Source organism: Phascolarctos cinereus, unplaced genomic scaffold (genome assembly GCF_003287225.1).
Source record: "Phascolarctos cinereus isolate Bilbo 61053 unplaced genomic scaffold, phaCin_HiC Scaffold_5;HRSCAF=322, whole genome shotgun sequence".
Classification (NCBI taxonomy): Eukaryota; Metazoa; Chordata; class Mammalia; order Diprotodontia; family Phascolarctidae; genus Phascolarctos; species Phascolarctos cinereus.
The window spans coordinates 441,033,446-441,057,452 of NW_027555958.1; the positions used below are offsets into that span (position 1 = coordinate 441,033,446).

The 24,007-nt window shown below is 39.5% G+C and overlaps 1 protein-coding gene and 1 long non-coding RNA gene across 2 annotated transcripts in view; one reads left to right on the top strand and one right to left on the bottom strand.

Moving 5' to 3' along the window:
• LOC144457847 (uncharacterized) overlaps positions 1-19,425 on the top strand; it is a 64,058-nt gene extending 44,633 nt beyond the window's left edge. Inside the window, exon 3 of the long non-coding RNA XR_013487397.1 lies at positions 16,072-19,425. This is a non-coding gene — a long non-coding RNA (uncharacterized LOC144457847). The remainder of the gene's footprint in view (positions 1-16,071) is intronic.
• LOC110209974 (guanylate-binding protein 6-like) lies at positions 9,415-23,940 on the bottom strand. The gene is given in 10 exon segments (XM_078156559.1): positions 9,415-10,764; positions 13,156-13,349; positions 15,000-15,102; positions 16,008-16,220; positions 17,007-17,287; positions 18,764-18,849; positions 18,851-19,007; positions 20,551-20,747; positions 23,230-23,339; positions 23,446-23,940. Coding segments are annotated over 10 exon segments (1,824 nt in total). The 5' UTR covers positions 23,716-23,940; the 3' UTR covers positions 9,415-10,551.
• Positions 23,941-24,007: the final 67 nt, after the last annotated feature.

Consider the following 24,007-nt stretch of genomic DNA (forward strand, 5'->3'; position numbering starts at 1 on the left):
ATACGAAACAGAGATGAGATGAATGAAGGTATCTGATTCCTGTCTGGTGATCCCTTTTCTCTCTTCACTCCATTCATTCTGCTGACCAATGCAAACTAAAGTGTGATCTGAGTCTCTTTCCTTCAGCTCTACAATACTGAGATGTTTTGGTTTCAAAACTATCATTGGATGATAGATTCAGAGAGGGCAGACAACTTGGGGATCATAAGATGGTAGATTTAGAGGTGTCAGGGACCTTAGGGATCTTCTAGTCCAACACCTTGTTTTTGCAGACGGGGATACTGTGGCCCCAAAGGGTTGTGACACATGTAGTATGGAGCAGAGATTGGATTTATACTCAGACTCTTTTTCTAGTGTTCTTTTGAAGGATTACTATAGAGAAGGAAGGCTGTCTGTAAAAGAGGTATTAAAGGCAGTAGATAGACCCTGTCATTGCATATATAGCTAGCTTTGTTTTCTGGTGATCCCTATGGTAACAGATTATGTTGCCACAAGAAATCCAAAAAGTATTGTTAAGGATTACAAAGGCTTGCACAAGAAATTAAAGCCCTTAGAGCAATCTGTAGTGTTTCTTCACTGATTCTAAGTGAAATCAGGGAGAGATTTAATAATGATAAGAATAAGAAACATTTATGTAATACTTCAAGCTTTGCAAATTATTTACAAATAGTATCTCATATTATCCTCACAATAATCTCGAGTGATAGATGCTCTTAGGCAATGAACACCAGATTGAGAAGATGGTGGATGTGAATGGGCTATTTATTTCTGGACCACTATTTAAAAGAAATGTAGCAACTATGCAACTTCTAACTGAATGAAGGTGTAGAAGAGCAAGGCAGGTTTGGGAAATGAACAACTGGTTAATAAGATGGCTGAAAATGATATTTTGATTTCTAGACAAGAGCTTAAATGGAAGGAACAACAAAATTCAGACACCATGCTGAGTTGGGGATACAAAGAAAGGCAAAAATCAGTACTTGGGTCTTTGAGATTTTTTGGCTACAATGTATATGATGACTTCAAAGAGCATATACATTAGAATGAGGGGGAAGGGAAATGACATATAAATAGCTAGTTACAAAGTCTACATATATATTTATTACATGGTATGTGTATGTGGTGTATATATATATATACATATATATATATATGTACACATATATATGAATAATATAGACAGAGAAGGTGGTAGGTATTCTCAGAGGGGAAGCAACAAGGAACTAGGGGGTTTGGGAAAGGTCTCTTATAGAAGATGGGACTTGAGCTGAGTCTTAAAGGCAGCTAGAGAAACTGAGGTGGAGGTAAAGGGGCAAATAGTGAATTTATTTTTATTTTTAAAACTAATGGCATATTTAGCTTTATGCAAATATATCCTTTCACACAAATAAATGTGAATAGTAATATATGAATACTTAATATAAACAGCTGGGTTAAGGAACCAGGGATGCTTACCTTGGAGAAGAGAAGGCTTAGGGAGGCACATGGGAGCTGGCCTCAAGTCGCTGAAGGGACATTATGCAGAAGGGGGATTGGGCTTGTTCTGTTTGGTTTCAGAGGAGAGAATCAAGAGCGATGGGGCTAAGCTGAATGGAAGGGGAGATAGGCATGGAGTCAGGAAATGTTTTCTGTCCATGAATGCTGGATCCACATGGGATGAGCTTCCTGGGATCTTTTCCTGGGGGCTTTGAGCTGAGGCTGCATGACTGTCAGTCAAGTATGATTTACAGGAGAGCCTCCTCTTCTGGTAAGGTCAGACAAGAGGGCTGCTGAGGTTCCTTCCAAATCCCAAAATTCTGTGATTCTGTAATTTTGGTAAATTTACTCATAAATAAAAAAAATTGGATTTTGAATTTTAAAACTTAAGTACAATAGGGGAAGCTGCTTCCCATGCCATCCCCTTCTTCTTTCCATTTTTTCTCTTTGGGCCTGCATAATGCAAACCGTTATCTTTCTTTAGCATAGATTTTTTTTTTTACTAACAATAGCTGCCATTTTTTAGAGGCAGCTAGGTGGCATAGTAGATACAATGCTGGATTTGGAATCAAGAAAATCTGACTTCAAATTGTGACCCAGACACTTACTAGCTCTGTGACCATGGGCAAGTCACTTAACGTCTGTCGATCTCAGTGTCCTCATCTATAAAATGGCAGTAATAACAGTATCTATCATACAGGGTTGTCGCAAAGATTAAATGAAATAACACATGTAAAGTACTTTGCAAACCTTAAAGCTCTCTATAAATGCCAGCTATCATCATCATCATCATCATCATCATCATCATCATCATCATCATTGTCATTATCATCATTATATTGAAAGATTACTTGGGGTAAAGAAAGGAATGAGATTGGGTATAATTCATTGATTTGTAAATCCTGGAAATTTAAATGACTTAACTTTTAAAAATCTAGACATGAGAATAGATCAAACGCGAACTGAATAACTGTAAAAATTGTTTTTATAAATTTCTGCCTGGTATGTTTGTGGCATGGTGTGCAGCTGAAATATTTCAGTGTTCTTAGCTCTGATGATTGCACATTAGTAGAAAAAAAAAGATCCTTATTGTATTAGCTGGAGACTTCATACATAGAATCATAGAATTTAGGGTTTGTAAGAGTCCTTTCCAATTTATCCTATACGTATATATATGTTAAGTGATGAATTAGCACTTAGAATAGTAAGTGTTTAAAATGTCAGTATTCCTCCTCACCCCAGGACCACCATCTAAAACTGCAATCCATATCCAAGCACTCCAAGAGCTTTGGAAGCAGCCACCACCCTGGGGCTGGGCCAGGACTGGGGCTGGGACCAAGTTCCTCTCTCACCAAGGTCCGACAGAACTTTCCTACTGACCCAAGTTGTCTTTGGTGTTTGTGGGTTGAGAAGTCTGGAAACTGCCACAGCTTCCCTTGATTCAGTCCCCTAAGGACTGACCCAGATTTGCTGAGACCCGGCCTTTGCCAGGGCAGACCATGCTGCACTATGTTCCTCTCCTAGCCTGGCGCAATAGACCTTTCCAATCAACCATCCAGGTTGTCTTGGGCTGGAAGTTTGTTTCACTGTCTTTTTGTGGGTTCTGCTGCTCTAGAATTTGTTTAGAGCCATTTTTACAGGTATTTGGAGGGGTTTGGGAGAGACCTCAAGCAATTCACTGTTTTTACTCTGCCATCTTGGCTCTGCCCCTTCATCATTTCTTACAGCATAGGAGTATTCCATCATAATCACATACCACAATTTGTTTAGGCGCTCCCCAACTAACAGGCATCCCCTCAATTTCCAGTTCTTTGCCACCACAAAGAGAGTTGCTATAAATATTTTAAAATATGTAAGTTTCCCCCCCCCCTTTTTCCCTGGTCACCTTGGGAAAAGACTTAATAGTGGTATTCCTGGGTCAAAGAGTATACACAATTTTATAACCCTCTAGGTGTAATTCTAGATTACACTCCATAACACAGTTCCACCAACAATGCATTAGTGTCCCAATTTTTACACATGTCTTACAATATTTGTCATTTTCCCCTTCTGTCATTTCAGCCAATGATAGCTAAAGGTGTGTGCCTTTAACACATATAGATATGAGATATGATAGATATGAGATATCTCAGCATTGTTTAATTTGCATTTCTCTAATCTATAATGATTTAGAGCATGTTTTCATATGACTGTATGTAGTTTTGATTTCTTTATTGAAAGACTGCCTGTTCATATAATTTGGCCATCTATCAATTGGAGAATGACTCATATTCTTATACATTTGACAAATTTCTCTACATATTTGATATATGAGACCTGTATATGAGAAACTGTCCATAAAATCCTCCCTTCCCCCCCCCCCAGTTTTCTGCTTTCCTTCTAATCTTGGCTATGTTGGTTTTTATTTTGTTCAAACCCTTTTTAATTTACTGTAATCAAAATCATCCATTTTATAACTCATAATACTATCTCTTGTTTATTCATATACATATCTCCTATCTGTAAGTCTGATAGGTAATATATTTCATGTTCTTTTAATTTCCTTGTGACATCTCCTATTATATCTAGGTTATATATTCATTTCACCCTTATCTTGGAAAATGGTAGAAGATATTGGTCTATACTCAGTTTCTGCCAGATTGTTTTCTAGTTTTCCCAGTAATTTTTGCCAAATAGCAAATTCTCATCCCAAAAGCTTAAATCTTTACACTTGTCAAACACAAAGTTACTATAGACATTTACTGCTGTGGATTATATGTCTGCTCTATTCCACTGATCCACCTTTCTATTTCTTACCAATACCAGATACTTTAAACAATTACTGCCTTATAGTATAGTTTAAGATCTGGTACTGCTAAGCATCCTTCCTTTAAATTTTCCCTCATTAATTCCAATGATATTCTTGACCTTTTGTTCTTCCAAATAAATGGTATTATTTTTTTCTAAGTCAATAAAATATTTTTAGCAATTTAATTGGGATGGCATTGAATAAATAGGTTAGTTTAGGTAGAATTGTCATTTTTATTATATTGCTTTTGCCCACCCAAGAACAACGACTACTCTCCAATTATTTAAATCTGACTGTATTTGTATGAAAAGTGTTTTATAATTATGTTCATGTAATTGCTGAGTTTGTTTTGTTAGGTTTATGCCTAGGTATTTTATGTTGTCTACAGTTATTTTAAATGGAATATCTCTTACTGTCTCTTTTTGCAGGCTTCTGTTGGTGATATATAGAAATGCTGATGATTTATGTGGGTTTCTTTTATATCCTGCTACTTTGTGAAAACTATTGTTTCAACTAAGTTTTTAGTTGAGTCTCTAATATTTTCCAAGTCTATCATCATATCATCTACAAAAAAGGGATAGTTTTATTACCTCATTGCCTATTCTGATTCCTTCTGGTTTTTTTTCTTCTCTTATTGCTATTGCTAGCATTTCTAATACAATATTGAAGGATACTGGTGATGATGGACGTCTTTATTTTGCTCCTGATCTTATTGGAAAGTTTCTAATTTATTCCCATTACAAGTAGTACTCGCTGATGGTAAATGCTTCTTATCATTTTATGGAAAAATTCATTTATACCTATGCTTCAAAGTGTTTTTAATAGAAATAAGTGTTGTATTTTGTTAAAAAAAAACCTTTCTATATCTACTGACATAATTATATGATTTGCTTTTTGTTATTAATACAATCAATTACATTAATAGTTTTTCTTATGCTAAACCATATTTCCATTCCTGATATAAATTGAACTTGGTCACAATGTATAATCTTTGTGATTTATTATTGTTGTCTTCTAGCAAGTATTTTATTTAGGATTTTTACATCCATATTCATTAATGAAATTGATCAATACTTTTCTTTCTCTCTTTTTAGTCTTCTTGGTTTAGATATTAGCACCATATTTGTTACATAAAAGGATAATGTGGAGCAGCTAGGTCGCACAGTGGATAGAACATGGCTCTGGAGTCAGGAGGGCCTGAGTTCAAATCAGGCCTCAGACACATAAAACTTACTAGCTGTGTGACCCTGGCCAAGTCACTTAACCCCATTGCCTAGCCAAAAAAAGGGGGGAAAAAGGAGATTGATAGCAATCTTTCTTTGAGTATTATTCTGAATAATTAGTTAGAATCACACAAGATTTAGAAGCTTCCACATTAAAGAATTGGAGGGCTTGGAATATGGTATTCCAGAGGGCAAAGGATTGCATGGATTACAACTAAGAATAACCTATCCATCAATACAGAATTCAACTATTAAGAGGGGAAATAAATGTTCAGTGAAATAGAGGACTTTCAAGCATTCCTAATGAAAAGACTAGAACTAAATTTTTAAAAAATGACTTTCAAATACAAGATTCAAAAGAAGCATAAAAAAGTAAATGGGAAAGACAAATCATAAGGGATTCAATAAGATTAAACTATTTACATTCCTGCATGGGAAGATGATACATGTAAGTCCAAAGAATGCAATAGAATGCTGCTGTGCTATAAGAAATGATGACTAGGATGATTTCAGAAAAACTTGGAAAGGCTTACATGAAGTGATGAAAAGTGGAGTGAGCAAAACCAGAACAATCAACACAATAACAATGGTATTGTATGATTGTAGTATATAGAATGGATGATGATTTGTCTCCCTTCATCACAAAATTATTGTCTAGTTTTTACAATACATTTTGTTGAATAACAAATTCTTTTTCCATTTTTTTCTGTTTTGTATAGACTTATCAGACAAAGAGACCTCAGAGGTCAACTACATCAACTCTCTCATTTTGCATATAAAGAAAAGCAAATTAGGTTATTCTTGTAAAGTCACAGAGACAGTTAATGGCGGAGCCCAGACTTGGATTCAGGTCCTCTGGGTCCAAACCCAGCTCTTTTTCCTATTGCTGCCTGTCATCTAGCGGACTTAGCAATCCTAAGGCACCTTGGTAGCACAGTGGGTAAGAGTCCTTGGAGTATGGAAGAACTAATTTCACATCTTACTTCTGAGTGATACGAGCTTTATGACCCTTGGCAAGTCACTTACGTTCAGCTTCAATTTTCTCCACTTTAAAATAGGTTTATTAATAGCACCTTCTTCAAACTCCCCTTTTACCCTTTGCATCCTCACTGCCAGTACACTGCCCCTCCTACTCTGTTCCCCACCTAGAGAAAGACTTTTTGAGTTTAAATAAGGACAATTATAACTAACTGAACTTCCTGCCAACTCTGAGTCAGATGGAAACTGAAACTCATTTGATGGTAGGAAATCAGCCCGTTACTGTGCTGTGCTGTGTTCTCTGCCTCTGTGTGTGTGTGTGTGTGTGTGTGTGTGTGTGTGTGTGTGTTGAAAGTGCTGAAGCCCATGACAGAATAAAAACAAAAGGTTGGGAACCTATACTCTACATGGAGAAGCTAACCATTGCTCATTTTGAGCTTAGCTTCAAAACAATGACTTGAATTTACTTATGATATAACTAATTGTCAATAAATTGCTTTGAATCTGGAAATATCCCTCTGCCGTGGAGGCCCCTTCTCCCATTGTTTGTTCTTTCTAGAGGCCCCCATTTTGGGGACATTCCCAGAACTGCCATATTTCCTTCCTCTTCTGGAGGTACTTCTGACTCTCCCCTTCCCCCCTACTTTCTTGTTTTTTCAACCCCTTTTTATGTGTTGTCTTCCTCCATCAGAGTGTAAGCTCCTTGAGGGCAGAGACAGTTTTCCTTGCACTTCTCTCCCCAGCACTTAGTACACTACCTGGCACATAGGAAGTCTTAATAAATCATGTTCCTTGCTTTGCCTTGATACAGTTTCTAGAAACCTGAACCCTACTGCTATGGGCTAGTTGAGCAACTGGGTATCAATCACTGACATTACTGAGCTTTTTTTCCAATACTTTTGGTAATTGTGTTTCTTTTTTCCTTCTTGTTGCCTTTTTCCTTCTTCCCTTACTCCTCAATTGTAGCATCCATGATATACTCATATTTTAGTAATATTTAATATCAAATCCCAGGTATATATTTTCTTTTTAAAAATATTTATTTTTAGGGATTGAGTAGATAGAGCACTAGTCCTGGAGTCAGGAGGACCTGAATTCAAATCCATCCTCAGACACATAATACTTCCTAGCTGCGTGACTTTGGGCAAGTCACTTAACCCAAATTGCCTCACTGAAAAAAAAATATGTATGTATGTATGTGTATATATATATATATATATATATATATATATATATATATATATGTGTGTGTGTGTGTGTGTGTCTATATATACACACACACACATATCTACATATATATGCACGCACACACACACACACATGCACATGTATATGTATATATATTTAGGGGCAGCTAGGATACCTTTTAGGCTTTGAGATGGCTAAACCTGGGGGCAACTTTTAGCTTTTCCCTGGTGCCTGAAGGGTTTCTGACAACAAATACTATTTCTGTCTGATATTATCTCCACTGAGAAGTGAGGCTTTACCCAGGACCACCATTGTTATTTTACATGAGCAACCCTTTTACATGTATGTGCATATTAGAGGGGGAAGACATCATCCAAACCATTTATCACATTAGAAACCAGAGGGCTCTCTGCACGCTCAGTCATTTGTCTCTTCAAATACACATGGGAACTCATGTTCATGTTTTATGTTTCTCACACATTTGATATATAAAACATATAGGGGCTCTATATCTGACCCATATAGAGACACAGTTCACACTATTACAGAAGGAAGTTTTATTTTGAAAAGGAGAAAAATAAAAGAGACCTTCAAGGGCACAGCCATTAGACCGAAAGATGCAGAATGAAGGGAATGAGGATAGTTTAGCTTGGAGGAGAGAAGGCCAAAGGGGACAGAATCAGCGTCTTCAATTAGCAGTAGGGGTATCATGGAAAATGAATCAGATTGTCTCTTCTTAGACTCAGAAGGCTAAACTGGAAGTGATTCTCAGCATGGTGAGGCTCTCCAGGAATCTGGAGAATTCACTGGGCCATCATATGATGTTTGAATTTTCAAGGGAACTACAGGGCTAGTCAACAGCTGTCTGCTACCAGGCTAACTACTGTCTGCAGCTAGCTCACAGTTTCAGCATTAGATCACACAACATTCCTTTCATCAACATTCTGGAATGTTTGAGATCAGTCTGTTCACTTGGCTTTTGGCCAGGATAGTAAGTCCTTGTTTACATCTCCATGTCTTGGTAAAGCTGGGTTTTTGGCAGTTGTTGGTTTAGAAAGCAAGCACTGAGCAAAAATCACCTTGGAACGGGAAATGGGAGTGAGTGGGTATAGTGTCCAACTGGATTCCAAGTTTGAGAAGTTGTGTTGTGCCCAACAGACACACACATCCCATTAGTAATTGTGGCTATTTAAGAATGAAATATGTGGCTCAGTAAATAGAGCACAGTGCCTAGAGTCAGGAAGACTTGAGTTCAAATCCAGCCTCAGACACCTACTAGCTGTGTAACCCTGGACCAGTCACTTAGCCTTTTTTGCCTCAGTTTCTTCATCTCTCAAATGAGCTGGTGAACAAAATGGTGAACTGCTTCAATATTTTTGCCAAGGAAACCCCAAATGGGGTCATGAAGAGTCAGCCATGATTGAAAATGACTGAACAATAACCAAAAAAAATACAATTTCTAAAAATTCTTTCTATTTATATGTATAAAAATTTTTAATGGCTATTGCATTGTTAAGACATAAATACTTGTTACAGTATTTAATGAACAGAACTATTAAGTATTTCTTCTGTCCCAGGAGTGTTATTAAAAAAACACTGAGACACTAAGGGTTCTGTGAGCCGAGAAAGTTTGGGAACTTCTGTGTCAGAAGTTGCAAAGAATCATATTCAGAGTTATCATGAAGTATATAATTATACATATTTCTTCATTTATTACTTAAGAGAGAGCTCTCTTTGCTTGGAGATTATAAGGGCTATAAGTCAGTTTATAGGACTAGGAAACACAATATGTTGGGCACCTTCTGGACAAGAGTTGAGAGGGGATTCTGCTGTCCCTAATACCCACCCAAAAGAAATGAGATTTAGAGCTGGAAGGGACCCAAGAGATCATCTAGCTCAGCCTGCTTATTTTACAGAGAAGGAAACTGAGTCTGGGGCAGGTTAAGTGATTTATCCAAGTAAATAATGGTCAGTAAAGGCATTTGAGTTCAGGTCTTCTGACTGCAAGCTCAAAACACTTTCTATTACTCATACATGAATATTTCTACTTCAAAGTATGATTGGGGCTTCTGAAATCAGGAAACATTCTACTTGAACTTTTAAAAATCTGAAGAAGCACAGGGACAAATTTACATATTGTCTCTAAAGAGAAATCAATGAACTTGTCCTCCATGGTTGTCAGAAATATGTTTGGAGTCAAAAGGCCTGTTTAAGTCTTGTCTTCTGTGAGACTTTGGTCAAATTTCTGGGGCTTAGCATTTCTTAATATTAATAGCTAGCATTTATATAGCATTTTAAAGTTTCCAAAGAGCTTTACTCATTTGATTCTCACAAAAAGCCTGTGAAGTAGATCTTATTATTACCCCTGTTTTATGTATATGGATACTGAAATACAGAAAGTTTCAGTGACTTACTTAGGGTCCAACAGCTTGTGTCTGATGCCAGATTTGAACTCGGGATCTTCTTGACCTCAAGTCCTGCCCCACCCATTGCACCACCAAGAAGCCACATGGAAAATGAGGCAGTTAGATTCCATGACTGCCCATGCTCCTTCTATCTCTGAATCCTCTGAATCATGAAAAGGAAGGGGAGAACTCTAGCTTTCTGACTTCGAGACCAATTGCCTTAAAGTAAAGGCAGCTTTCCCTTATGGAAGTGAAGTGTCATCTTACTAACATTGAGGAAATTGATGCTCTTTATGTGAATTTTCTCCCACGTCCTTTATCTTCTATGGTGAGCATCACCTTTGCTTTTTAATACTTAAGTAAATTAGAAGCAGGAAACAAACACACACATATGTACTCATACTCACATCGGGAGAGGTCACAGTGCCATTTTCTTTTTAGGTGGGATAACTGTATTGTACAACTTTCTTTTGAGAAACTGAAACCCATTTGATTATTTCAGAGATGGCCCAATGCCTTCATCCCCAAGCCAATGAGTTTTCCTGGGCCCGGCCATCAGTGTGGTGCCAACAATATCTAAAACTGGGGACCACCAAGAGGACTTTTCACTCTCAGCATCCTTAATCTTTGTTTGTAAGTCCTCCACCTCTTTCTTCATCTCTTCAGCTTTTGCATGAAACCCTTCCTCCATCAGCTTCTTTTCTTCCTAAGAGAAGACAGAAGCACATCAGCATTGCACATTGGTTAGTCCCTATTCCACCAAGAACCAGGCAGCTCTATGTGTTTCTCCTACATAAGATGTGAGTCCTAAGTAGATTAGAAGAGGGGAAATGGCACAGGGGATTTCTCTTGAAGGGATATTCCTGGGCAGTGAGAAAAATCATCTAGAGGTCAGCTCTTCTCTGTAATGACTCATTACTTCCCCATTACTAGAGACAAGAAGCTAGACCTCAGGGCCAACAATGAAATCTGTAACAGCTTAACACAAGGCCAATTGATTTGGAATCATGGTCCTAAAAGGAGGAAGCTAGGTTGTACAGTGCTTGCCTTGGAGTCAGGTAGATCTGAGCTTGAATCCTGCCTCTGACACTTAGTAGCTGAGACTGGAGTCATGTTCCTTAACCAATAATAGCACTTAACTTCCCAGATTGTAGTGAGGATAAAAATGAGATAATGTTTGCTTTGTAAACCACAAAGTGATATATCTTCAGCATTATTCTCAATTCTCAATTCATAATCAAGTGACTCAAATGTCCACATGTTTTTAAAAAGGGCATAAAATACTATACAGAGAGTGACTTATAATGGGCTCAAGTCAGCTTCAAAGTGGCGTGGCCCTCTGATCAACACTGAAACAAATGTAAATCAATATCTTCTGCCTCTATTACTAGCCTGGGCTGGCTCTGGCCAAATTCCATGAATTTAAGCAGGGCCTACTCTATCCCATGGCCCTTTGGATACGGACTTATTGATGATGATCCTAAGAGAACCAGGTCAGCCACTGGATATGCTCTGGCCCCAGGACCCAACAGTTATGGGCTCAGGTAGGAGGGTACAATTGACTCAGTCCTGGGATACTTGGCATCATCCCAGCAGCCCCAAACCTCAGGGGACTCTGGAATTCACTTGCACTGTCCATGGTTCTTAGGATAACAGATGACTCCACAGACACCTTGGATTGTTGTAGGGTCTTTGTAGAGGACAGAGAAGCTTTGATGTGAATTCAGGGGCTTCAGTCAGAAGCAAGTAGAGGGGTGACAAATCCAAAACAGTCCCATTTGTTCTATGGTGTTAGAAGTACTAATCACAGGACCTGAAAGGTTCATAGCACTTTGTGTTTTTTAAGCCTTTTTAAAAACAGATGTTTTGGAAGCTTTTTTCTACCACAGTTATGTATAAAAGGCCAGGAAAGTGGCTGGGTGCAGAACACAATGGCCTTGTCCCCTGGCCTTGCATTTGCTCCTGTATCTTTGAGGCCTCATGGTCTTGCTGAGAGTCTTAGAGTCAAGAAGACCTGGATTCAAGTCCTATGTCTCATACATTCTGACTGTGTGACCCAGGACAAGTCATTGAACCTATTTAGTGCCCCGAGGAATTCTCTAGGACAATGGGTACAGAGTGATGCTGATTGTACTGGTAGGGGAAATCTTCTCAATGTAGTTACTTCCATCAGTGAAGTCACAGCCCAGCCCACTCTCTCTTAGATTTGCAGGAAAGAGCCAAGGATTGAGGGATCAACACACTCAGGGGCCTTGAACTTAGCCCTCTATAGTTTTCAGAAAAGATATCCCTTAGTAGATGCTATCTGTGACAAGTTTAGCAATGAAAGTTCAGCCAGAAGTTGCTTAACTCAAGACAGAGAAGATCCTGGCAGAGATAATGCCAGAGATTGCTGACCAGGAAATAGAATTCAAAAATAGCCTTAAGCCTGAATGTACAAGTTAGTTGGGATGGCCCAGGATCTTTGTTCCAAAGAGATGGGTCCCTGGGTTCTAGAATCTCCTTCTGGAGAGAAAAGGCCCATTCCATTGAGGCTCAGAGAAATTCATGGATCTCCTATGGGAGAAAAACCAGTGAGGGCTGTCCTCTAGACTGATGAGTGTATGTTAAGTTGTCTGCCTTGTAGAAAAGGGATGCAGCAGAAAAGCCTCTGGGCATTAGGTCTTTGCTTTGAACTAAGTGTGTCCTCTGTTTTACTAGAGAAACACAGACTTTGGTAGGGGCTTGTGAACTTTGAATCTCGTAGGATGAGGACCTGTAGAAGAACTTGGACTTGGAATAGACTTGCCTGGGCAGCTCATTGTGAGAGCTGGGTGGATGCTCTATGAATGACACAAAAATCAGGTGTGTTCTATATGACTATTCTGTGCACTCAGTAAGGCAGATGCGATTGACCGTATGTTACAGGTGAGAAAATTGAGGAGGAGGAAAGGGCTCAAACCTACATCTTGTGATGAAAATCCAGGGCCCTCTGCTCTCCACCATTTTGACTCACATGAAGGCAGATTTGCCTTCCCTGTTCATCTGCCCATCCCTTTCCTTCTGTGGTGCTGTTGTTGCTTCCTAAGCATAGCTGCTGATCTGAATCTCTGTGTACCTTTAGTTTATGATCTAGAATCATTTCCTGTTCTCTCAAGATCTGGATCCTATCTTCCTCCATCTTCTTTTTCAATTGTTTGATGTTTTCTTCATAACTTCTCTGCTGAGCTTCCATCTTCTGCTGCATTTCCATTTCTTGCTGTTCCAACATCTTCTTCTCCTTTTCGGCTGCTTCTTTTTTTACCTGTTCAGCTGTTTGATGGAATAGAAAAAAAGAGAAAATTAAATCTGGTGATGCTAGTTTTCATCTCTTGCCAGTTAGTCACCGAGCATTTATTAAGTGCTTACTAGGGGCCAGGCACTGTGCTAAGCACTTGAGAGACCAAAAAAAAAAGGTTAAAAGCAATTCCTGCCCTCAAGGAGCTGTCATTGTAAGGGAGGAAACAACATCCAAATAATTATTCAGATGCAAGATACATAGAGAATTCTTGGGAGGCAATATGAACAAGGAAGGCAGTATTAAAAGCTGGAGGGATGAAGCAAGGCCTTTTGAAGAAGGTGAGATTTTAGCAGAGGTAGGAGGTATGAGGAAGAGCATTAATGGCAGAGGGGACAGCTAGTGGAAAGGCTTGGAGATCAGAGATGGCTTGTTGTGTCTGGGGAAGTGCAAGTAAGTCAGTGTTGCTGAAACATAGTATGCAGGGAGGGCAGTGAGGTATAAGAAACAGTAAAGGGCCAATTTATGCAGGACTCTAAATGTTAAATGGAGGGATTCATACATGATCCTGAAAGTAATAGGGACTCATTGGAGGCTGAGGAAATTGAGGGGATGAGAACAAGTGCTTGATTACGGAAATTGAGTGAGCCTCACTGACTCTATCTTGTGCCTTAATTCTGGAGCTGCTCAGTTCCATTTCTACTTATTTATGGGTTTAGTCCAAATTCCGTCTTGTAAGAAAACTTTATTCTATTATGGGGATAATTATATTATTCGAACCTAGCACTGTTTGAGTGCAAAGCTGGACCATCTCTAATTCCTATTTAGAGACCCTTGACCAAGGATCTAGGTTATGCTGACCAGAAATTCAGTGAGATCCTACTGAATGAGGCAAGGAATTTTCTCACCATTGTGCATCTCGAGCTACCTATATTTTTTTATCTGAAAAATACCCCTTTACTGATCAATCAGTTATTGTTTCCTTGTTGTTTTGATTATATACAGACACTAGGGAAAAAGTTGGGCACTTCCTTTTCTGATTTCTGGCAATTTCAGCTGTTTACTGTATCTCTCTAAACTTGGAGAGTCCCTAATCTTTCATCCAATTAGAAATCAAATCACATAATGTTTATTGTTTCTGTTTAATTAATTAGTCTTATTTGATTAATTATTTTTAATGTATAAAACTCTGTCTTTTTGTATTTGGGGTCCAGTGCCAAAGCTGAAGAAAAGAGTTGATCCCAGTAGATGGGGAAATTTCCATGTGTTGCTTAATAAATCTATTTACTCAGAAGATTAAACCTTTGTTTCCCTAATCATTTTGACTTTTACCTGTCACCAAGTCATTGAGCAGGAGGGTGACACAAGCAGTTTCTCCTGAACTCAAAACCCAAACTGACTATGAAAAAGAGACTGGAAATGTTTAAATTTCTCTTTTCTTCATTAGACCCAGAGAGGCAGATCTGAGAATGTCTGGGGGAGTAGCACTTTATGACCTGCTGGATTTTAGAGTCATGATCACAGTCGCTGTTACAAATTCAGCAGGGACTGGAAAAGTAGAGAAGAAGGAATCCCAAGTATTTCAGGAAAATCTTCATGTCACACTGAGGACCTTAGGGAAATTTTTGTTCCAAACCCACCAAATCCCCTGCATGACTAGGTCATCATACTCCATTCCCCTCTACCTTCCATGGCCTTCTCTTGTTCAGTGAGAGCTTGATCTGACTGCAGGATGGATTCTTCTGTCATTGCCAGTGACTGTAGAAACCTTTGGAGGGCCTCATCTGCCTGGACAAGCACACAAGAGAGGCACACAGCATTTTCCCCAACCAAGTCAGGTGCTGAGAAGGGCAAACCCTCTGTGGTAGAATCAATTGGGCTAGAACAGGGGTGGGAACCTGCAGCCTCAAGGCCACACATGGCATTAGTTAACTTTAAAATTAACAAATGGTAGGGGCAGCTAGGTGGTGCAGTGCATAGATCATCATCCCTGAAGCCAGGAGAACCTGAGTTCAAATCTGGCCTCAGACGGATAACACTTAACTAGCTGTGTGACTTTGGGCAAGTCACTTAACTGCAATAGCCTCACTAAAAAAAAAATAATAACAAATAGTTTTCATTTTTTGAAACTATTAAGTATAGAGTAGTTAGATTTTTTACAACATAATGTATATTTTTAAAGTATGTGTAATTGAAGTTTCTTGAATGCTGCCTTATTTAATTAATACCATGAAAAGGTTCCCCCTCCCCCTGGGCTGGAATATTCTTTTCCTTAAAAGATACTGAAAACATTTTGGGAACATGATTGACTCAGGAGACTAAACACGGAGGCCATTGATGTGACTACTTGTCAGTGTGTACCAAAAGGCCAGGCCACAAAGAGGTTCAGCTATGAGCATCTCATTTCATTCCAAGCTTGAACCTGAGGTACTAGGCCAGCCTGCATCAGGCCTGCCCTTTTATGACCCTTATATGACTTAGCTTCCTAAATTCCGCAGCATATTGTCTAGGCAGGAAGAAGAGATTTCTGAAAAGAACTTCCAGGTGAGATGTGAACTAAAAAGCCAACAGTGTCTACACATTCTCCTGTTGGGTGGTTATTGGTAGGAGAAAGTCACTGCTCAAACACGCAGTGAGATCAATGGAGCCCTCCTTGCATTGTCACCACTGCTGGCCTCCAGGTCTTCACTCACCTTTATCCCTTTCCTGGGAACTTGATGGTAATTGTTCATTATTTTTTCTCTTTCTTTCCTATAGAGCTGGTAACCCCCTGGCACAGAGAAGGTGCCTTGAGAAATGGCTTCCATCAGGGTCTGAGAGAGGTCCTCAAGATTAGTTTGACAATATTTGGTTGATTCTTCCTCATTTTGACAGATGAAATCATCCTTCTTGGATTCTAAGATTTGCTGCCATTGAGATGGAGAGAGACAATCATGGAAAATGAAGCAATATAACAAAAACAACAATAACACATAATGATTGACATGATGCCTCAAAGGCTATCAAAGTGCCCTATTTCATTGTAGAGTGAATGAGATTCTAAAGAAACTGTTGAGAGAAGGTCTACTCCTGCTTTTCGGTCTTTTGGGGGGAAGATGTATAGTGGAGTACAATAAAACCCAAACCCTGGCCTGGGAACTGGGATACTTGGCGTCTGGTTCTAAATCTCCTACTCTATAACTAGGTCACCATGGAGAAGTCACCTATCCTCTCTGCGACCCAAAGTCCTAATTCTCCAGATGAGGTGATTACATCAAATGATCCTCCATGTCCCTACCAATCCTGAAGCCTATAATAATGGTTCTTCCTTTTGGCCAGGTCCAACTGAGTGCTACAACGTTAAGTAAGACTGAAAATACATTTGGACTGGCAGGAGATGCTCCCAGAAGGAATCTGAGGGTGTTTGGGGTGGGAAGTTATGTAGAGATGAGTGAGTCTGTGAGCTTGAGAAAAACTGCAGTGTGCTCTGAGAGCCATGATATCATCTATTCACCAAGGGAGCATTTTTTCGTGACAAGTGAGATTTAGGCCTTCATGCCTCTAGCTCTCTAGAGAGATCAGGCTCTTCTCTCATGAGCTGGGGATACAGACCCCAAGATCGAAAAAATTTGGAAAGAGTCTGACCAGTCTCTAGGTATCACTCAGAAAAGAGAGCTAAGATTCCTCTTAGCTAAATAGCTGAGAGAACATACCACCAGTTCTTTCTGGAACTTGTATGTGTCATCCTTAAAAGAATGCTTCATGAAAATTGTGATGGCTTCTTTCTCACAATCCATGTGTAGGTTTAACAGGTCCTGGAGGGTTTCTGTGGGAAAGTCCACCTTCAGCACCATCTGCTCTACATAACGGTTGGTAGCTTTTTGAATGGCAGCAGGGTTCTCAGTCTCAGCCAATGTCAACACTGCATTCTCCAGGCAGGGAAGGTCTCCGCTAGAGATTGTCTTCACATAGCTCTCCAGTAGGCTTCCCAACCCTGACAGACAAGAGAGAATGGAAGATGAGGCAGAGAGCAGCCTTCTTTCAATTTGGTCCAAGCATTGTTATCTAGTAGAACCCATGCCTGTCCAAAGATCTCTTTGACAATGTTATTAGCCATTATAACCAATCACTACTAGATAATTAAGAAAAGAATATGATGAATCAAAACAGCCTCTTCTCCTTTTTAACAATTTAAAAGATTAGGAAGTTTCAATTATTTATCACACCTAAATATACCTCTTGGCAAATTCTTTCTATTTCTCCTGATTTTGACCTGTGGGATCAAGGATAGTAAATCTAAGCATTCTTCCATGGGCTCATTCTTGTGTGAACTTCTGTCCTTTCACTGACTCTAGTTGTCTTGTTCTGGTAATATTTGACCTTGTCTATATCTTTCCTAAAGTGTTATGCCCAGAACTGAATACAGAATACCATATGTTGTCTAATTGGAGCTAAATAAAGCCAAGGGAAGAATTACTTCACCTATTCTCAACAATGAGGTCTTGAATAATTTTACATTTGAGACTACTGACTCACATTGAACTTGTAATCCAAGAAATTCTCCAGATCTTTTCCCCAAGAACCATTGTTTATCCTTGTCTCTCTTAAGTAGATTTTTATACCCAAATGGAGAACTTTGAATTTATTCTAAGTTTCCATTATCCATTTAGAGTCATTGATATAGTCTGCCAGGATAACACTGTATCTTATTTCCTTCACTCACTGTATTAGTTGTTCTTCTGAGTTCCATGCCATCTGCACATTGGATTATCATTCCATTTGCATGTTCTATAACTTTGTCAATGTTATTGAAAAAGTTCTAAAGCTCTGAAGCATGGCATTATAGACTTCCCTTCAATTTGACTTTAAGCTTTTAAGGGCTATTTTGGGGGTCTGGTCTTTCAATATGTTATGAATCTACCAAACAGTATTATGATCTATATTTCTATCTTGTTCATAATCATAGCATGACACACTGTTAAATATCCTCTTGAAATCTAACTATGGTAATTTGACGCTATTCCTCTGATCTACATCAGTCCAGTTACAGTGTCTAACAAGGAAATTTGCTTAATCTGCTGGATTTCAGTGACCATTGATTCCTGTTCTTTGTGCTCACAAACCATCCTCTTAATGATATGCTTTACAATTTTGTCAGAAATAGAAGTCAAAGTCACTGGTTTATAGTTTATTAACTCCACTTGATTCTCCTTTGGAAAATTAAGGCAATTGCTTTTCTCTACTACTGTGGCTACTCTCTAATAGAGGTTTAATCTCCATCAAAGAACATTAACTGTCTCAGAGTGCATGTTTCTGGGGATTTATAAACTGAAAGATAGGGAAATGAACAAAGAAACCCATGCTTATGGGGAGAATAATACAAAAAGTTTACAATATCTGTACACATACAAAGAAACAAGGAACACATATCCAATCTCAATCAAGTATGCAGTGGGCAAAGGAAACTCACGATTCCCATTGACCATGATGCCGCCACTAAGGATCTTGGGTTTTGCATTGGAAAAGATATAAGAGCAGAAGTTGTCTGCCTGCTCCTAATGCAGGCTCCAGCTGGCTTTCATGGACATCTTCAAGATGGGCTAAGAGTGACTTAATATTTGTTGGACGGTCAAAGATAAAACACTTCTGTTTTGGAAAGAATTTTCTGATGCACTCTCGTGGAAGGTTGGCCGCTACAACATTAGGGTTCTTTCCTGAGGGATAAGAAAACAAAGATCATGGTAAGATACAGGCCTAATACAAGGGGGTGATGAAGATGCCTAAGACTGGGAATTGCTTTATTGAAGTTTTCATCCATGCAGTACTCTTCTCCCTGTTGCCTTTTCTTCTTGGAACCTGTACCCCCTGCAGGCTTCTGGTTTGACAGTGCCTACTACAGAGGTCCTTGCTGATCCCTGCAGCTCCTTAGTTCTTTCTACCTCTCTTGTCCCTCACAATTGGTCTGTGTATGTTTTTATCCACTTATCTTTTCTATGTTTTTTCCCACTAGCATGTAATCTTTTGGGGGGAGTTATATTTTTATGCCCCTATGCCCAACACCTAACATTGTAGAGGAGATATTTAATTAATGCCTTTTGATGACAATAAAAAGGATTCATTATCAAACATGAATTTGAGACATTTTCAGTGACATTAGTATCCCTGCCATCAAGGAGTTATCAGCCTACAATGAAAATAGGGTGTAATGAGAGATTTGTACATTTAAATATATAACCCATTATGAAGCACATTAGAAGGAGAAAGGTTACTACAGAGCAATGACCAAATTGAATGGGAGCATCTGATAGTCAGAATCTTTAAGACAAGCAAGCAAGATATATTTGAGAAAAATCTAGCAAGTCTTTCTCTAGAATTCTCCAAGGGAGAAACCCTCTCTCCTCACTAGCTAATAGATGTGTAGTTAGGCTATTTTTAGAGATGTTGGAGTCCAAACTCTTCATTTTACAGATGAGGAAGCTGAAGCTCAGAGATGTTAAATGACTTGCCCAAAGTCACATAGGCAGTAAGCAGCCAAAGCTGAAATTTGCACCCAGGGCCTCTGACTACAAATGCGTATTTCCTTTCTGTTGTATGTCATAGCCTCGTAAGTACATGCCTATCTCTTGTTATCAAAAAAGGTCTATGCAAGGGCAGCTAGGTGGCACAGTGGATAGAGCACCAACCCTGGAGTCAGGAGGAACCTGAGTTCAAATCCAGTCTCAGAGCAAACACTTGACACTTACTAGCCGTGTGACCTGAGCAAGTCACTTAACCCCAATTGCCTTGCAAAAAAAAAAAAGCAAAATAAAAGTTACTCTGGTAGTAGAGAGGAAGAATTCCTCAGGCTATGAGGTTAATGGAATAACCCTTATATAAAGTTATTCTCTTTCATTGAATTTTCATGCTCACCAACAAATTGCAGGACACATAGAAACATCTCCCTCCTTTTGTAAATTCCTAAAATACAAACCCAACACAGAAGTTGGCAAAAGTCAGTATGTCAGGAACTATCCCCCTTTGGGAAATGTCACTAGATTATGGAAATTCTGAACTACAAAAAAGAGATCAACTGACCCTGAATAAAGCTGTGAGAACCATGATAGCTTTCAGTCTCCACTTCTCTAATCCATGAGATTCAAAAGAATAAGCACCAGGAATAAACAGCTAAGCTCCAAAGAAAAGGAAAAACATTTGGTATCACTTCCCCTGTACAGCCCAGGGCCACCATGTGCACAATCTAGATTCCTAGTAAATTACCTTTACTGAGTTTCAAGGCATTTTCCAGGTACTCATCTGAGGTGATGGGGTGGCCATCTAGCTCAAGCCCCAGGGTGAAATCCCGCACAGTCCACACAAGGTCTGGAAAGAAGCCCACAAACTCTGCTGAGTCTTCTTCTCCAACAGCATTACATGAGGATTTGACCTTGATTAGCTCTGTCAGCTCTGTCATGTATCTAAGATCATGCATCAGGAAAAGAAAACACCCACCAGCCTCATCAGTTCCTAATTCTACTTGTGGGGTCTTCTCTTCCCTCCACTGAGTCTTATAATTTCTCTCCCCTACCTTCCCTTCTGTACTCATGGGATTTCAATCACAGATGTAAAAGGAGAAGGGAAGAGCTTTTCTATGGAGTCCCTGATCAGCTTGATGCATTCTTCAATCAACTTAGTGACACTGCTTTTCTCATCATAATTCCTGATTGTTATAATATTAGAACAGAAGCACCTGTATGAAACCAGCATTATTAAGTGCTTACTATGTATAAGGCATTGTTCTAAGTGCTGGTTATACAAATAAAGTAAAAGGAGGCAGCATGAATAGAGCACTGGACATGAAATTAGGAAGATTCATCTTCATGAGTTCAAATCTGGCATCAGACACTTACTAGCTATGTGACCCTGAGCAAGTCACTTAATCTTGCTTCCCTCAGTTTCCTCATCTACAAAACGAGCTGGAGAAGGAAATGGCAAAACCACTCCAGTATTTTCTCCCTAGAAAATCTCAAATGGGGTCACAAAGAGCCAGATATGACTGAACAACAGAATATGTTCTCTGCTCTCAAGGAGAACACATTCTGATCAGGAAGATGACATAAACAATTATGAACAGTATACACACATATGTGCATTTATTCACATATACATTTATGGATATATCTGTGTATGTATATCAGTGTTGGTAGTGATATAAATATGTAGTGTAAAGATTGGGTAATCCCTGAGGGAAGGCAGTAGTATTGAGATACTGGGAAAAACTCATTGGTGAGGGTGAGATTTGAACTGAGATTTGGAGGAAACAAGGGAAAGTAGGAATTGGAAGAGAGGAAGGAGTGATTTCCAGGCATGAATGACTGTCAGTCAAAAGGCACGCAGTGAGGAGATGGGGTGTCAAGTAAAGGGAACAGCAAGAACACCAGTGTGGTTTCATGGTAGAGTACAAGGAGGACAAAATGTGTAAAAAGACTGAAAATCTTGAAAAGGGGCTTTTGGTAAAGGGCTTTAAGAGCCAAACAGAAATTTTTGTATTTCATCCTAAGGTTCATAGGATGTACTGGAATTTATTAAGTAGATAGTGGAGTGACATTGTCTAATCTGTGTGTTATGAAAATTACGTTTGGAGGCAGAGCTAAGATGGCAGAGTAAAGGCAGGGACTCACCTGAACTCTCTCCAAAACCCCTCCAAGTACCTTTTAAAAATGACTGTAGGGGGCAGCTAGGTGGCACAGTGGATAGAGCACCGGCCCTGAAGTCAGGAGAACCTGAGTTCAAATCTGGCCTCAGACCAAACTTGACACTTACTAGCTGTGTGACCCTGGGCAAGTCACTTAACCCCAATTGCCTAAAAAGACAAAAACAAAAACAGATGGAGTAATCAAAGCTATCTGTAGCCACGTGAAAAAATACTCCAACTCATTATCGATTGGAGAAATACAAACGAAAACAATTCTGAGGTACTACCTCACACCTATTAGATTGGCTAATAGGATAGAAAAAAGTAAATGACAAATGTTGGAGGGGATTTGGGATAAAAAATGAGACTTGTTGAAATTGTAAACTGATTCAACCATTCTGTAGAGAAATTTGGAACTACGCCCAAAGGGCTATAAAACCATGCATAGTCTTTGACCTAGCAATACCACTAGTTGATTGGTATCCTGAAGGAGATGGAAAAAAAAGCAAAAAACAAAAAGGAAAAGTATTTATATGTACAGAAATATTTATAGCACCTGTTTTCTGGGGGTAAAGAATTAGAAATTGATGGCTGAATAAGTTGTGGTATGTGATTATGGTAGAATACTATTGTACTATATGAAATGATGAGCAGGATACTCATAAAAACCTGGAAAGACTTGCATGGGTTCATACAAAGTGAAATATACTGTGTAGGCAGTATAGAAGCAGCCAGTAGATAGAAGAGACTGAAGATTCACAAAAGAGCAAGAATGATATGAAAGATAACTTGTTAGAAAAGAGAGGATGAGATGGAATCAATGGAGTACATACTGAGTTTGCTTCAGCAAAGAAAGGGGCCAATTCTTCATGTAAGAAAAAGGTGAAGGATGGGATGTAGAAGAAGACATAGGAGTGATGTGAGATGAAGAAGAGGGGAGAAGAAGAGGCTTGGCAGTGATAAGGCAGAGGGAGAGATGGAATGACTGAGATATTTCAGAATTCTTGAACATGGAAGTGGAATACTTCAATCAAGTTTCCCCCCAAAGCTTCATTTGTGGACCTAGTACCAGACTGTCATGTGAGGATCAGCCACTCTGTGTTGGGAACACTGACCCCAAAAAGTTGGCCACCTAGTGACATGTATTTCTAGGCAAAATAACTCAAAATAACAGCTCCTAAAGTGTGGAGAGCTTGTCATCCGTCCTGGTCAGAGAGCAACTATGTTGAGCCTGTCATGGCTGTTCTGAAGTTCTTAAAGGATACCGCATCTGCTCCAAGGCCTGGTGGTTGATGGTGCTCATGCTGTTGTGGACAAAAGTGCTGCTGAGCAGGATGGCCAGGGCAAAGATCCATGAGTCATTCTTGGAGTCACCCTACAAAACAGATTATGTCAGCAGGCCTGCCTATCTGTGAGTACAAGAGGTCTGGCAGAGACAATGAGGAGAATTGAGTAAGCAGAACTTCATTGATTGGATTTACCTTTTCCACGTCTCCAAGGCCCTCAGTATCAAGCAGAATTAAGGTATGGTCAAGATACCTGGGGTGAGGGATGCACCACATCCAGATGCCCTTTGTGTGAGACTGCACGGTGGAGCCAAGGGAGAAGCCTGCAAGGGAAGAGTGAGACATGAGGGCCCAGGGGAGGCAGGGAGCCCAGAGGCTGCAGCAGCCAAACTCCCAGGTCCTAAAGAGAGGAGATGGGGAGCTCCTCAGTGGGGAAAGAATGAGAACGAGGATCAGAGTTAGCATTTATGCAGCACATTTTAAGTTTGTTCTCTCCTGCTGTCTTCACGGTAATGCTGTGAACTAGGTGATTCTTTCATCTCCATTTCATGGAGTTGGAAACTGAGACTGAGGGAGGTAAATTACTAGGCCTGGGTCACACAGCCAGTGATCAGCTGAAGCAGCTTTCACACTCAGGTCCTCCTGGTTCCCACATTATCCAGTATCAGCAGCTAGGGACAGAGGAATGCATGCATTCAGTTCACCCAGAGCACTGTGAGATTAGACTTAGGGTGTAAGATCTGTGGTAAAGGTGGCA